We start from the raw sequence: 14583 nt of genomic DNA, 5'->3' as shown, positions 1-14583 counted from the left end.
GAATTCTGGGCGTCGGAATATACCGACGGACACGGTTCCTCGGACAATACCGACGGAGAGCTTTCGTCGGAATATACCAACAAACCATTTTCCGTAGGTATATTCCAACGAACCAATGTCCGTCGGTATATTCCGACGCCCAGAATTCGTCGGAATATACCGAGGAATCCATTCTGTCGGAATTATCCGAGGAACGTTCTCCGTCGGTATATAGTTTTTCCGATGAACTCTGGTCTCGTGTGTCCGCATCGTAATATCGTCGGAAGTTCGTCAGAATGACGTTTCTCGGTATTCGTCAGAAAGTCGTCGGAAGCTCTGACGAAATTCCGACGAATTTTTTTTTCCGACAAAACCATACCGACAGATAGGTTCGTCAGAAATTCGTCGGTATTTTCCGACGAATTTCTGACGATTTCGGCCATCAGAATCCCCCTGTTTTCTTGTAGTGCACCGGCGATCTTCTCTGATCTTCATTCATCTGACCTACATTCATCTTACATCGTCTTCCGCTCTTTTCAACATCTTCATCTCTCATCGTCTTCATTCATCTTTGATTCACCTCCGAGATCTTCGATTCAACTGGATTCAACCTCGATTTCCATTTCTCCTCTCTCACTATGGGAAAGAGAAAGTGTAACTCCAGGTATCGAAGCTCCACTCCGGATAATCAATCTCCGACTTGTCGTGATGGATCTCCTCAATCTATTCCGCCGCACGAAGCGTCTGGATCCTCGAATCAAGCTCGAAATGTTCAGAATCTTGAACCTCAGGCTCCAATTCGTCTCTCTAAACCGTTTGAGGTATCAAACTCTCCTGATAACATTCATAGTTTGTACTATCTGCGTAGCTCTGATCATCGTGGCTTAGTACTAACATCTGAAGCTTTAGACGGAACAAACTATAGTATATGGATAGTTGCTATGACTACTAGTCTAGAGGCGAAGAAAAAACTTGGATTCATTGATGGATCTATTGCTATGCCTACTAAAAGTGATATGTATTATAAGATCTGGTGCCGTTGCAATAGTATGGTGAAGTCATGGTTGCTCAACAGCGTTTTAAAAAAGATATACACAAGTATACTCTACTTCAAAGCAGCTGCAGACATTTTGAAGGACTTACATGTTCGTTTTCACAAATCCAACCTTCCAGGACTATACAAGCTCTTGCATCAACTGCACGCTCTCAGGCAGGGCAGTATGTATCTATCTTCATATCATACTCAGACTCAGTCTTTATGGGAAGAACTGAACAGCCTTCACGTTCCATCTCGTACTGTGGAAGGTCTTCTTGCTCAAAATGAGAACAACAGAGCCAGTGACTTTCTCATGGGCCTTAATAACATCTATGATCATATCCGTAGTCAGATCCTCATGAAGAAGACATTACCTTCTATGTCCGAAGTCTATAACATTCTCGATCAAGAAGATAGTCTGAGGTCTGCTCGGAACTCTTCTCACACTAAGCTTGATTCAGTCACTTTCCAAGTCTCTTCCAACCCTAACTACGACAAGAATCGTTCAGTTTGTACTCACTGTGGTGGTTATGGTCACATCATTGACCGCTGCTACAAATTGCATGGATATCCCCCAGGATTTAAACCCAAAGGGAAGTTCTATCCTAAGAAGACTCAGTCTCAGAACTCTCAAGTAGCAGCAAATGTGATCACTTCTATGACTTAACAGCCGAAAGTTATAGCTTCTCCATAATCTTCTTCTCTCACTCCGGAACAGATGCACCAGTTCATTGCTTACTTCAGCTCACAACTTCACGATCAGGGCAGTACATCATCAAAAGACGGACTTCTTCCTTCGCCTTCAGCCGTACCAAAGGCTTGCAAAGCGAATGGTACTTTCCTACCTCTATACACTTTTTATCTTATTGGCATGCCTTCAGCTCTCTCTACTAGAAATACTATATTTTCGAGTGAGTCTTGGGTCATAGATTCAGGTGCTACTCACCATGTTAGTCATAACAAATCTCTTTTCACCTCTATTAAATCCTTAATCAATACCTTTGTTGCCTTACCCACTGGAAACTCAGTGAGCATTGTTGGAATAGGTCCTATCACTCTTAGTGACAACATAACACTTAAAAATGTTCTTTATATTCCTCAATTTTGTTTTAACCTGTTGAGTGTTAGTTCTCTGACTAAGGATACTAAATCTATGGTTGGTTTCACTGCATCTGATTGTTTTATACATGATCTTACACATGAGTTGATGATTGGCAAGGGTAGACAAGTTTGAATCTATATGTTCTTGATTCAGGTTCTTTAATTCTTGCTTTTTTGAATAATCAGAACAATGTTGCTTGCTCTGCTGTTGTTGACAATCATACATGGCATAATCGTTTAGGTCATCCTTCTATGGCTAAGATTGATACATTGTATGAAAATTTATCATTGAATAAAACAAAGAAACCTGAATCACTTCATTGTGATATATGTCCTAAAGCTAGACAAAAACGTGTTCCTTTTCCATCAGATAGTCATATTAGTAAGAACACTTTTGACATGATTCACATTGATGTTTGGGGTCCTTTATCTATTATTACACATGAAGGATATAAGTATTTCTTAACCATAGTTGATGATCATAGTCGTGCCACTTGGATTTATCTTTTGAAAGCAAATCTGATGTTTTAAATGTGTTCCCCGCTTTTCTCACTATGGTTGAAACACAATTTCATAAAACTGTTAAAGTTGTTAGGGCCGATAATGCTCCTGAGTTATCCTCTACCAACTTATATCGCTCAAAAGGCATTCTCTCTTTTCATTCCTACCCTGAAACACCTCAACAAAACTCGGTAGTAGAGAGAAAAAATCAACACATCCTTTATGTAGCTTGATCTCTTCTCTTCCAGTCTAATGTTTCTCTAGCTTATTGGGGTGAATGTATCTCTACTGCTCTTTTCTTATAAACCGAATTCCCACACCTGTCTTAGACAATAAATCTCCTTATCAAATTCTTATGGGAAAAATACCAGATTACAATAGTCTTAAGAGCTTTGGGTGTCTTTGCTATAAAAGTACTTCTACACAAGGTAGAAATAAGTTTGCTCCTAAAGCTAAAACATGTGTTTTTTTAGGTTATCCCACAGGTTACAAAGGATATAGAGTCCTAGATCTCGAAACTCATAATATTTCCATTTCCAGGCATGTCACATTTCATGAAAACAAATTTTCTTTTGCTGCTTCCTCACTTTCCAATACAGCAAAATCTTTCTTTCCACGTCTTGATGCCTGATGATAATGTATCTTATGTACCATCATCCTCTGGTGAAACATCGGCACCTGCCACTTCACCTTCTGATGTAGGTTTGCCTTTTGCAACTACATCCTCTCGCATTCTCAAAAGACCTGTTCACTTGCAAGACTATTTGTGCAATTCTTCTCATTCTCCTTATCCCATTTCAGCTTTTCTTTCTTATCAAAAACTCTCTTCTAAACATTTTGCTTTCATCAATTCTACTGTCAATATCACTACTCCTAAAACTTTCAATGAAGTGAAGAAGTCCAAAGAGTGGTGGTGTGCTGTTGTGGACGATGAATTTGTGTCTTTAGAACGTCTTGATACTTGGAATGTATGTTCTTTACCCGAGGGAAAGGAGACCATTGGTTGTAGATAGCTTCATAAGGTCAATTTGAATGTTGACGGTACTCTTGATCGTAATAAAAGTCGTTTGGTTGCTAAGGGTGTGGACTTTGTTGATACCTTCTCTCCAGTTGCCAAAATGGTAACTGTGAAGCTCATGTTTGCTCTTGCTGCAAAGAAGAAATGGTTCCTTCACCAATTGGACATCTCGAATGCCTTTCTTAATGGTGACCTTTCTGAAAAAATTTACGTGGATATTCCTCCTGGATATGCTGAAAGAAAGGGGGATAATCTTCCACCAAATACAGTTCTACGACTTAAGAAGTCCATCTACGGTTTAAAACAAGCCTCCAGACAATGGTTTCTGAAATTTTCAGGCACTCTACAAGACATGAGATTTGAAAAGATCAATGGGGATCATACTCTCTTCTGGTCACACTCTGATAAGTGTTTTCTCATGGTATTAGTATATGTTGATGATATACTAATAGCCAATGATCATGAAGATGCAATATCATCTTTTATACGCAAGTTGGAACAATGCTTCAAGCTTCGTGATCTTGGTCAATCACGTTTCTTTCTTGGGATTGAGATTGCTCGTTCTAAAGCATGCATCTCTTTATGTCAACATAAGTACATTTTGGAACTTCTTACTGATGCTGGTCTTCTTGACTGCAAGCCTTCCTCTGTACCTATGGATCCAAGCATCAAACTAGCGGCTGAAGATGGTGATAAAATCCCAAATGCTGAAGTCTATAGAAGAATGATTGGGAGACTTCTCTATCTCACAATCACTCGGCCAGAAATCTGCTTTGCAGTACATAAATTGTGTTAGTACTCTTCAGATCCTCGAGTTCCTCATCTCAAGGCTGCACACAAGATACTGCATTATCTCAAGGGAAGCATTGGACAAGGTCTTTTCTATCCTCTTGATGATGATTTTCAGATTAAAGCATTTTGTGTTTCAGATTGTCTCAATGTCCTGATACAAGACGTTCAATATATGGGTTTTGTATCTTCGTTGGTGACTCCCTGATCTCATGGAAATATAATAAACATGATGTAGTATCTCACTCTTCTGCAGAAGCAGAGTACATGGCCATGGTGTATACTTTGAAGGAGCTCATTTTGCTTTCCCGCATGGTCAATGACTTGCAAGTTGCGGCTCCTTCTGTACATGCTCTCTACTGTGATAGTACTGCTGCTTTACACATCGCTAAGAATCCCGTATTCCACGAAAGGACGAAACACATTGAGCGTGACTGCCATTCCATTCGAGAGAAGCTTGTGCGTGGTCAGTTGAAAACACTTCATGTACGGACTGAAAATCAGTTGGCTGATCCGTTTACGAAGGCTCTCTATCCTACTGTGTTTCATCGTTTCATGTCCAAGATGGGTTTTCTCAACATTCTAACGCCATCTCGCGGGGGACTAATACGTATATAATGATGATTGTATATAGTTTACATACACACACTTGTATAGTGTAGAGTAGTCTAATGTATGAGTATAAATACTCCTCCTTGTACACAGTTTAATCTTAACGAAGATATTTTCATATTAGATTATGTTAGCTAATATTTTTTTCTGACAAATATAATATTGTGACTTGTCTATACGATTTAAATAAAAATACATGTATTTTGATCAGACATTTCTCTCAGCTGGATGAGAGGTTGAGAACCCGAAAGAAGAGAATTATTGGCGTTACCATTAAAGCATTGATAAAAATATCTTTAAGTAATTACAACTTCGGTGTAGCATTCAACTTCTTTCGTTCTTATCATTATGGTCCCAAGATTTGGCGCACCAGATGGCTGTATCTAGAGGCATCGATGCCACTTACGATAAAAGCAAAGGTGAAGTAGTAGCTAAGAAAGGTGCACAACCAGGGGAGAAACCAAAGAGACAGGAAGGGGTGCACGTGCACCCACTACTATTATTTCAGTTGCCATTAGATAAAATGGAAAATTATAATTATTGCACCCATTAATGTATTAATTTGCATACTTTATGCACCCAGTCAAATTTACATCAAGATTCACCCCTGTGCTGCGCAAAATCACTACCAAAAATTCTGTTTAAAAACTTAGATATCGAGTATTTCATATCTTCAATTAAGGCTTCGGGTATTATTCATTAAGAAAAATAAAAGTATTTAGGTTATTTGAGAAGTGAACAAAAACAAATGTTAAACAATTTTCGCATTTAATTATATTGGTTATGCAAATATCAACACTTTGAATCTTTGATGATTATTTATTCGTTTGGTTAGAAAATGGCAGAGGAGGGATAGATAAGTTATCTCTCTGAAGTCTGAACATAAAAGAATTGGACCGGAATCCCAATCCATCGTTTTCCTTCTTCTCAGGCATTGACTCAATTGACTGACTATTCAAACTCAGTCAATTTTGTTGGCCATCTTGGAATTTTATTACTTAACCAGTTAACTATTCAAAGTAATCCAGAGTTTTTAATTTGAAAATGTATATAGTAGTTTATCAGATAAATTGATCCAGTATCTGATATTGATTACATATTTCGGAGTTTATATTTATTAGATATTTAAGAAGACTCTGTCTTTATATTTTTTTGTTTCCTTGAGACAAAATTGTAATTTTCAGTATTAATCATCTTTTCTCGCTAATTTTAGGTAAGATTTAGTGTGAAACACAATACAGTACTTTTCTTGTGTTAAGCCTAAGAACGGCCTTATATTAAATAAATGATGATAAGCATGTACAATCTAACCAAAAACTCATTCCAACCAAAAAGCATCATGACATACGTTTTATACTTAATAGTAAAAATTGAACAATATACTTGAACCAAAACCGAATCAGTCACAACAAATTGTAAATTATCATGCCTAAAACATTAACAGTAAAGCATAAAAATATTAAGCTTAACAGTATTTATTGACGGCGTACACATAATTTTAAAAATTCACAATATTTGGTTAGGTATGAAAATGAATATTATATGACCCAAATGAGTGAATGACTATCTAAAAACGTATAAAGTTAAGTACGTATTTGTTAAGGAACTTATCTCTAATCTCTGCGTTTCATATGAGCTGTAGACTATAGTTACTTATGATTGACTGATTGTACTAATGAGTCATCTGTAGAGGTATGGACTGACATTTTTTTCTTACCCGAATCTTCGCTCTTATATAATCGTCATTTAAAAATATATGTTTGCTTATTAAATTGCAAAAAAGAAAAAGAATGCATCATTTAAAAACTTATTTCTATCCAAAACTTTATTCATCAATATATTCTGCACTTTCCACCATTACCATATTTTATTGTGCGATCCCTATTTAGGCCATTAATTTGTAAATAAATAACAGTAGGCCTCTATCATACGTAATTTTGCAATAAATAGGCCATTAATTTGTAAATAAATATCAAGGTTAAATATTGCAGATAGTAATTAATATTACGGCCCATCATTAGCTGTCTTGTTACAGAGGTAGGTTATTCTATCGAACAGAATTACTGTTCCAATTAGCTGTTTGCCTGTAGTACTGTAATTATATTTAACCGAAGCTATTATTCATAAATAATGATATATATCTTTAAAAAAAATGATATATAAACATATAATAAAATATACTTTATTTTTTTGATCAAAAAAATAATAAAATATACTATCATAAGACAATGCTAGGAATGATTATTGAGAGAAATGACAAAACAACAAAAAAGTTTGTCAACACAAAATAATTTATAAAAAAATTAAATAAAAAATAAATAAATTATAAGCTTTTTATTTGGAAATAGAAAAAAAGGAGAAAGAGCAAAAGCATTAAATGAAAAAACCTGCAAAGTTTCTTCTTTGCACCAAATCACACACCACTCTTCTTCCTATCTTTCCTCAGAGACTCGCTTGCTTCTCTTTATTCACTTCCCAACTTCTCTCTCTCTCTCTCTCTTCACATTATAATATTCTCTCTGTTTCTCCAAATCATTCTCCAAACTGAAAACAACACTTTGCTTACGGCAATGAACCAATCACCCTCTCTAATCGAACAGGGAATCTCTCGACAGGTCTGTTTTGTTTCTCTCAGTTTGCTCTGTTTTCATGTTCACTGTCTATTAGTTTTGAGTCCTCTGTTCATTGAGAATCAAGACAATCACTTCTGTCTCTCGTATTTTTTTTTAAAAAAGATCCAAACTTTTCTTCTGGGTTTTCTATTTTGGAGACAATGCGAGTTTCAGTAAGAACATATGTGGTTGAGATTCGGTTTCGTATATGGAAGAAGAAGAACAAGTGAAAGCAAAGGGTTTTAAATGTTCTTTCTTCTTCTTCTTCTTCAATAAGTTTTTGGATTGTTTCTCAAGTAGGACTGGTAGGTCCTCTTGCTTAACCATATTGACTTTGATATTTACCCAAAATTTAAATAAATAAATTAAGACGTGGACGCTTTTTCATGTTTGTTGAAATTAGATCAGTTGTGAAATTGAAACCTTCTAATTGTGAGTGTTGATGTAATTAAGCAAGATACATTAGTTTGCAATAATAAAAAGTCAGTATTTTTAAGGAAAGAGATTAGAGATTATACTTGATCGGTTTCTGAGTAATGTTTTTTGTATATACATATAAGCCTTGTGGATTAGAGTATTCATAATATTTGTTTGTTGAAATGATTCAGCACTTGAAGAAGACTGTTTCATGTGTCAATGTTCTGACTTTGGCTTACCAAAGCCTTGGAGTGATCTATGGTGATCTAAGCACATCGCCTCTCTATGTATACAAAACCACTTTCTCTGGGAAACTAAGTCTCCATGAAGACGATGAAGAGATCTTTGGAGTGTTCTCTTTCATCTTCTGGACCTTCACACTCATCGCTCTCTTCAAATACGTTTTCATTGTTCTATCAGCAGATGACAATGGAGAAGGTGGAACATTTGCGTTGTACTCGCTTCTCTGCAGATATGCGAAGCTAAGAGTGTTACCAAATCATCAAGAAATGGATGAGAAGCTGTCAACATATGCAACGGGAAGCCCTGGAGAGACTCGGCAGAGCGCAGCGGTTAAATCATTCTTTGAGAAGCACCCTAAATCTCAAAAGGGTCTGTTGATCTTTGTGCTTTTAGGGACGTGTATGGCCATTGGTGATAGTGTCCTCACTCCAACAATCTCAGGTGCATTCATTTAACCCTTAAGGCAGAGTATTCTTCTTTAGATTCAGTTTATCAATTCTAAACACTTATTGTTTTTTTGTTGCAGTTCTTTCAGCTGTTTCTGGAGTCAAGCTCAAGATTCCACAACTTCACGAGAGTATGTCTGAATCTGCTTTGCTTACTTTGCAACATACATATATATATCAAAAGCTTATGTCTTCTTTTAATTGCAGATTATGTTGTGATCATCTCTTGTATCATCCTGGTGGCGATATTCTCAGTGCAGCGTTTTGGTACGCATAGAGTGGCCTTCATTTTCGCTCCAATCTCCACTGCTTGGCTTCTCTCAATCAGCAGCATTGGAGTTTACAACACTATCAAATGGAACCCTCATATAGTCTCCGCGCTTTCGCCTGTTTACATGTACAAGTTCCTCAGAAACACCGGTGTAGAAGGGTGGGTTTCACTTGGAGGCGTTGTTCTTTCAATCACTGGTAAGAAACCAAAGATTATTTAAAAACCCTGCAAAAAAACCCGTTAAAATCCGGAATCCGACTACTGGTTACTACCGGTTTAACCACTGGTTTGACCCAATAAGTAACTTTTACTTAGTTTTCTTAGATTTTTTTAATCTTATATATTAAAACAAAAGTCACAACTTTGATTCATGCGTGATTTTTTAAAAAATAGATCTTATGGACATATTCCTAGAAAGTCATGTTACATTTAATCTCTAATCTTATCATTTAAATTTTGGGCCTACCAGAAATTTTTATTGGGCTATCAATAATTGGATTTAAACAATAAACGATCCATTAGATTTATATATAATATAAATTAAATAGATATAATTTAATATTGTAATACTATACCTCCATATGTTAATTATTTAAATATTTGTCGATGTTAACTTTTAAAATTATAAAGATTTTTTTTAAATAACAAAAATCATATTATCTAACAATGATTAATCTTTATTACCTTAAACCAATGATTTTTTTTTTTAAACTATATATTTTATTTTAAAAATTAAACAAAAACTAAATGTTTAATTATTTACTCGATAATATAAATCTATGTAGCGAAAAGTTTAATTTTTTAAAAACTTACTAAATTTGTGAAATGTTACAATATTTTTGAATATGACAATAAAACAATATTTTACTAATCTTTATATATATAGTTACGATTTTAATAATGAAATAATAATGCGAAAATATATATATATAGAAGAAGATACAATACATGTGAAAGTTTGAAACAATTTATTCAATGAAAAAAATATACCGTAAACTTATTATGTTTTAAAAATTGATAGACACATATATATTATAATATATACCAATTTAGAATTGAAAACAAAATGTTTATATAAAAATAATGAAAACAAAAACCCGCGCGGTTGCGCGGATCGAGATCTAGTTACTTAGATTAAAATCGTTTTGTATTCTAAATAAAAAGGTAGGTTTTCACTTTTTTTAATAGTCTTTCTCTACTGTTTTTTGACTTTTTTATGTTTTTATTTTATTTTTTGTTTATCATAAACTTCATCAAAGATTATGTTCTTGATTCTTCTACTGTGTTTATTCTCCTTAGGTGTTGAGACTATGTTTGCTGACTTAGGCCACTTCTCTTCTCTATCCATAAAGGTATAAAGCACTTTAACTTTATAAGATATGCTTTCAAATGAAATGATTCCTCTTTTAGTAACACATGTTCTGAAGCAGGTGGCTTTCTCGTTCTTTGTATACCCTTGTTTGATTCTTGCATACATGGGTGAAGCTGCGTTTTTATCTAAACACCATGAAGACATTCAGAGAAGCTTCTACAAGGCAATACCAGGTAAACACAACAAAAAAAAACAAACCTTCTTCAATGGTTTTAGTGTGTGATCTTTTATTCATAACTACAAGTTATGTTTTGCAGAGCCTGTGTTCTGGCCAGTGTTCATCATAGCTACATTTGCAGCTGTGATTGGAAGCCAAGCTGTCATCTCCGCAACGTTCTCAATCATAAGCCAATGCTGTGCGCTTGACTGCTTTCCACGTGTCAAGATCATTCACACTTCAAGCAAAATCCACGGACAGATCTACATCCCTGAAGTTAATTGGATGTTAATGTGTCTTTGCTTGGCTGTCACGGTAGGGTTAAGAGACACTAACATGATCGGTCACGCATACGGTAAATAAAAACCATCATCATCATCATCATCATTAACATAAACTTTTTAAACTTATAATCTCTTTTTGCTTTCCCCTGCAGGACTTGCTGTGACATCTGTGATGCTTGTGACCACATGTTTGATGAGTTTAGTGATGGCAATCGTCTGGAAACAGAAAGCCATCACAGTTCTCGCTTTCTTGCTCTGCTTCGGCTCCGTAGAGCTTCTCTACTTCTCCTCGTGCGTCTACAAGATACCCGAAGGCGGTTGGATCCCTATCCTCCTCTCCTTGACATTCATGTCCGTCATGTACATCTGGAACTACGGAACCACGAAGAAACACGAGTTCGACGTTGAGAACAAGGTGTCGATAGACCGGATCGTCGCCTTAGGACCGAGTATAGGGATGGTGAGAGTGCCCGGGATAGGACTTGTCTACACGAATCTAGTGACCGGAGTCCCCGCTGTCTTCGGACATTTCGTCACCAACCTGCCCGCCTTTCACAGGGTGCTTGTGTTCGTATGCGTTAAGTCAGTTCAGGTTCCATACGTTGGAGAAGAAGAGAGGTTTGTGATAAGCAGAGTTGGTCCTAAAGAGTATGGGATGTTTAGGAGTGTGGTTAGGTACGGGTACAGAGATGTACCGAGAGAGATGTATGACTTCGAAAGCCGGTTAGTCTCTGCTATTGTGGAGTTTGTTGAAACCGAACCGGGAACCGAAGAAGGGTGTGATAGCTTGAGGATGAGGAAGGAAGAGACTTTGGAGATAATGGAGGCGAAGGAAGCAGGAGTAGCGTATATACTGGGACAGTCTTACGCGAAGGCGAAGCAGTCTTCTTCCGTGTTGAAGAAGTTAGCGGTTGATGTTGTGTTTGCGTTCATGAGCACCAACTGCAGAGGAACGGATGTTGTGCTTAATGTTCCTCATACTTCTCTGCTTGAAGTTGGAATGGTTTATTACGTCTAAAAAGATGTTAAAATAAGATCAATACAGTACATAGTAGTAGAGAGAGATCTAACTTTGTTTAACATAGAAGTTTAAATGTGTAAATATACTTAAAGATGTGGAATAGATTATATTATAAAGTTTTAAACATATTTTAATAGAGTCATAACATTTTGGTATATATAACACGTTTAGTTTTGCCTCTTAAGCCCAGAGAGCAAGAAGTGACATAGAAGCAGAACCCAAGACCAAGGCCACAAAACAAAGCTTCTTCAGCTTGGAACCTGATTCATCGGCTGTGGTCAACATCTTGTTATGGAAGAAGTCCAGTGCAATTAGGTCAACTAAGGCCATGTATATTAGAATCCCTGAGGATAGTGATCCTAGTAAACCCTCCATTATCAATGCGTTTGGGTTCTGGTCATCGTAACCTGTCGCTGCGAAGATCATCATCCCGAGTACTATCCCGAGAGGAGTTGTTACTGCGAACATCAAGCACATATAGACCACTGTCCCTGCCTTAAACCCCGCCTGAATAATAATAATATAAAAATAATAATCAAAACCAACCATTGCATTTGTTTAGAATGTTGACATTATATGAAATGCAATATTTCTTGTTTAGAATGTTGACATCATATGAAATGCTAAAATGTCAACATCTATATACAATTGTATCTAACAATATACTTCTTCAAGGTTTTTTATTTATTTTTAATTAGTTTAGTACTTATATTTTAGAAGTCAGCAGACTCAGCACTAGCACACATCCGTTCTTCTCTGTATCATTAAATGTTCTCCTAATAATTTCACCTCTAATACAGTATTAGAATTTTGCATTAATTAGTTTAAGAAAGAAAACAAAAATGAAGAAAGAAACTGACCTGAGCGATGCAACCACCAAGGCCCAAGCCTTCGAAAATCTGATGAAACGAAAGAGCAGCGATTAAAGGTCTAATGGTACACTGATTCTGTGACATTCCCATGGTCACGCCAATTATCACTGAATGAAATATAATCCCTATCTCAAGCACTTGAGACACTAATCTCTGTTTCATCTTCACAATTTCCTCCTCCTTTCTTTCTTGTATTTCCAAATCAGCCCCAAACTTTCCTTCCTTCATTTCCAAACCCCCAACCGCCTCACCACCCACTGGTATATACTCCATCCCTCCTCCACCACCACCACCACCACCACCGCCGTGTCCCATATGTTCACTCGCCGTTAAATCAACCAGCAACGCCGTTATCACTCCGATCAACGTCACCAACCCGGCGAACGGAAAATCTTTCCACGGATGCCGAGACGACACCTGGCAATCGGCGAGAGACTCGAACGCCTCCGGCAAGACGTGGACTAGCGACGTCGAGAGAATCACTCCGGCGGCGAAACATTTTATAACGAGGACGGCTTTGTCGTAGAGAGGCTTTCCTTGGAAGTAGCGAGCGAGAAGAACAGGTCCGGAGATTCCGAGAACACTTGTGAGGAAGATGACGAGGACGGAGATCAACTTTAGATGAGCCGCCGCGTCTCCGTCTCTACATGCCGCTGCTCTGATCGCCGCCTCTGTTCCGGTAGCGCAAGAGGCCATGATTATGGAAGACGAAGAAGAAGACGAGGGAGAGAGAAGGGTTAGAAGTTAGAAGAGGCTAGTGCTCGGACCACGATTGTAATGGTAAGAAGTCTTTTTGTAGGACCCACTTACCACGTCAAAACTGTTATTAAAGAAGGTGCGTTGTTGTGTAAGACTTCCATTTTCCAAATTGGAAAAAAAAACTAAAAAGGAAATAAAATTATCTTTTTCTTTTTATTGTTTTTATTGTATATTTTGTATTGCCTTTTGTTTCCATCGTGTTTTCTCTTTTGCTTTCTGGGTAGAAGAAAACGAACTTGGAAACAAAGAAGAAGAGGAAAATGACGATGACATTTGAGATTACTTGTAATCTGCACTAAGTTCTAGTTTTATCATGGGCCTTTAAAAGCTCATTGCGCCTGAGCCTATTGTTTCTGCTTTGAGAAGTTTTATTACGACGTGTTCTTTTTCGTTTCCAGCTACTATGGGTCTCATCTTCCCAGTCAATTAGTTTTATCTTAAATAAAGCCCAATGAGGATCCTCAATTTGTGTGCCCAAAAAAACTATTTGTCAACGCTTTTGGCCCATTACTGGCAGGCAAATTAAAAACTAAAGTCAACTGAGAGTCCGTATCATGGTGAAAGTAAGGCAACGCTGGTTAGGCCACATGAGTCAAAAAGGGCTAGAACCTTTTTATTACCCGCAGGAGTCCCACTGCCGCTTAGCTTTTGTTAGCTAGTTAGCAAGGTCATAAAGTATTCTATCTATCTTATTAAAACAGAAGTAATTCAAGCTTTTGTTTGATAACATAGATAGTAATTAAAAAAAATAGTGTTGTTTGGAAACATGGATAGGAAAAAAAAGTAAGTTAGGAAAAAAAAGTAATGAATTTAAGGTAAATTTTACTTTTACACTTTCGTTGATACCACTATTCAACTTTACCATTAATCAAAAAACATTTTCATAAATACCACATTCATTAATGTGTAAAGGACTAAACTAACCTTACCTTATCTTCAACAAGTTTCATTGTCGTCTTCATCTAGCCTCATCGTCGACGTCTTTATCCAGCCTCGCCGTCGTCGTCTTAATCCAGCCTCGTCGTCGTCGTCTTAATCCAGCCTTGCCGTCGTCGTCTTCATTGAGATCCATCGTCGTCTTCATCGAGATCTA

General features: G+C 36.8%; 3 protein-coding genes across 3 annotated transcripts; 2 read left to right on the top strand and 1 right to left on the bottom strand.

Moving 5' to 3' along the window:
- The first annotated feature begins 617 nt into the window (after window positions 1-617).
- LOC111205784 lies at window positions 618-1682 on the top strand. The gene has a single exon (XM_022701998.2). The coding sequence runs from the start codon at window positions 618-620 to the stop codon at window positions 1680-1682; it is 1065 nt and encodes a 354-aa protein (XP_022557719.2).
- A 5715-nt stretch (window positions 1683-7397) lies between these two features.
- LOC111205434 (potassium transporter 1-like) lies at window positions 7398-11987 on the top strand. Its single transcript, XM_022701240.2, has 8 exons — window positions 7398-7651; window positions 8257-8749; window positions 8835-8885; window positions 8962-9222; window positions 10325-10377; window positions 10456-10570; window positions 10655-10909; window positions 10991-11987. Exons 1-8 carry the CDS (start codon window positions 7607-7609, stop codon window positions 11854-11856), a joined length of 2139 nt encoding a protein of 712 aa, XP_022556961.1. The 5' UTR covers window positions 7398-7606; the 3' UTR covers window positions 11857-11987.
- Window positions 11943-13739, bottom strand: LOC111205435 (zinc transporter 6, chloroplastic-like). Its single transcript, XM_048754330.1, has 2 exons — window positions 12720-13739; window positions 11943-12366 (listed from the first exon to the last, which is right to left on the bottom strand). The coding sequence occupies exons 1-2, from the start codon at window positions 13425-13427 to the stop codon at window positions 12040-12042; spliced, it is 1035 nt and encodes a 344-aa protein (XP_048610287.1). The 5' UTR covers window positions 13428-13739; the 3' UTR covers window positions 11943-12039.
- Between the last annotated feature and the right edge of the window lie 844 nt (window positions 13740-14583).

Source organism: Brassica napus, chromosome C4 (assembly GCF_020379485.1).
Source record: "Brassica napus cultivar Da-Ae chromosome C4, Da-Ae, whole genome shotgun sequence".
Taxonomy (NCBI): domain Eukaryota; kingdom Viridiplantae; phylum Streptophyta; class Magnoliopsida; order Brassicales; family Brassicaceae; genus Brassica; species Brassica napus.
This window is presented reverse-complemented; position numbering and strand designations above follow the sequence as displayed.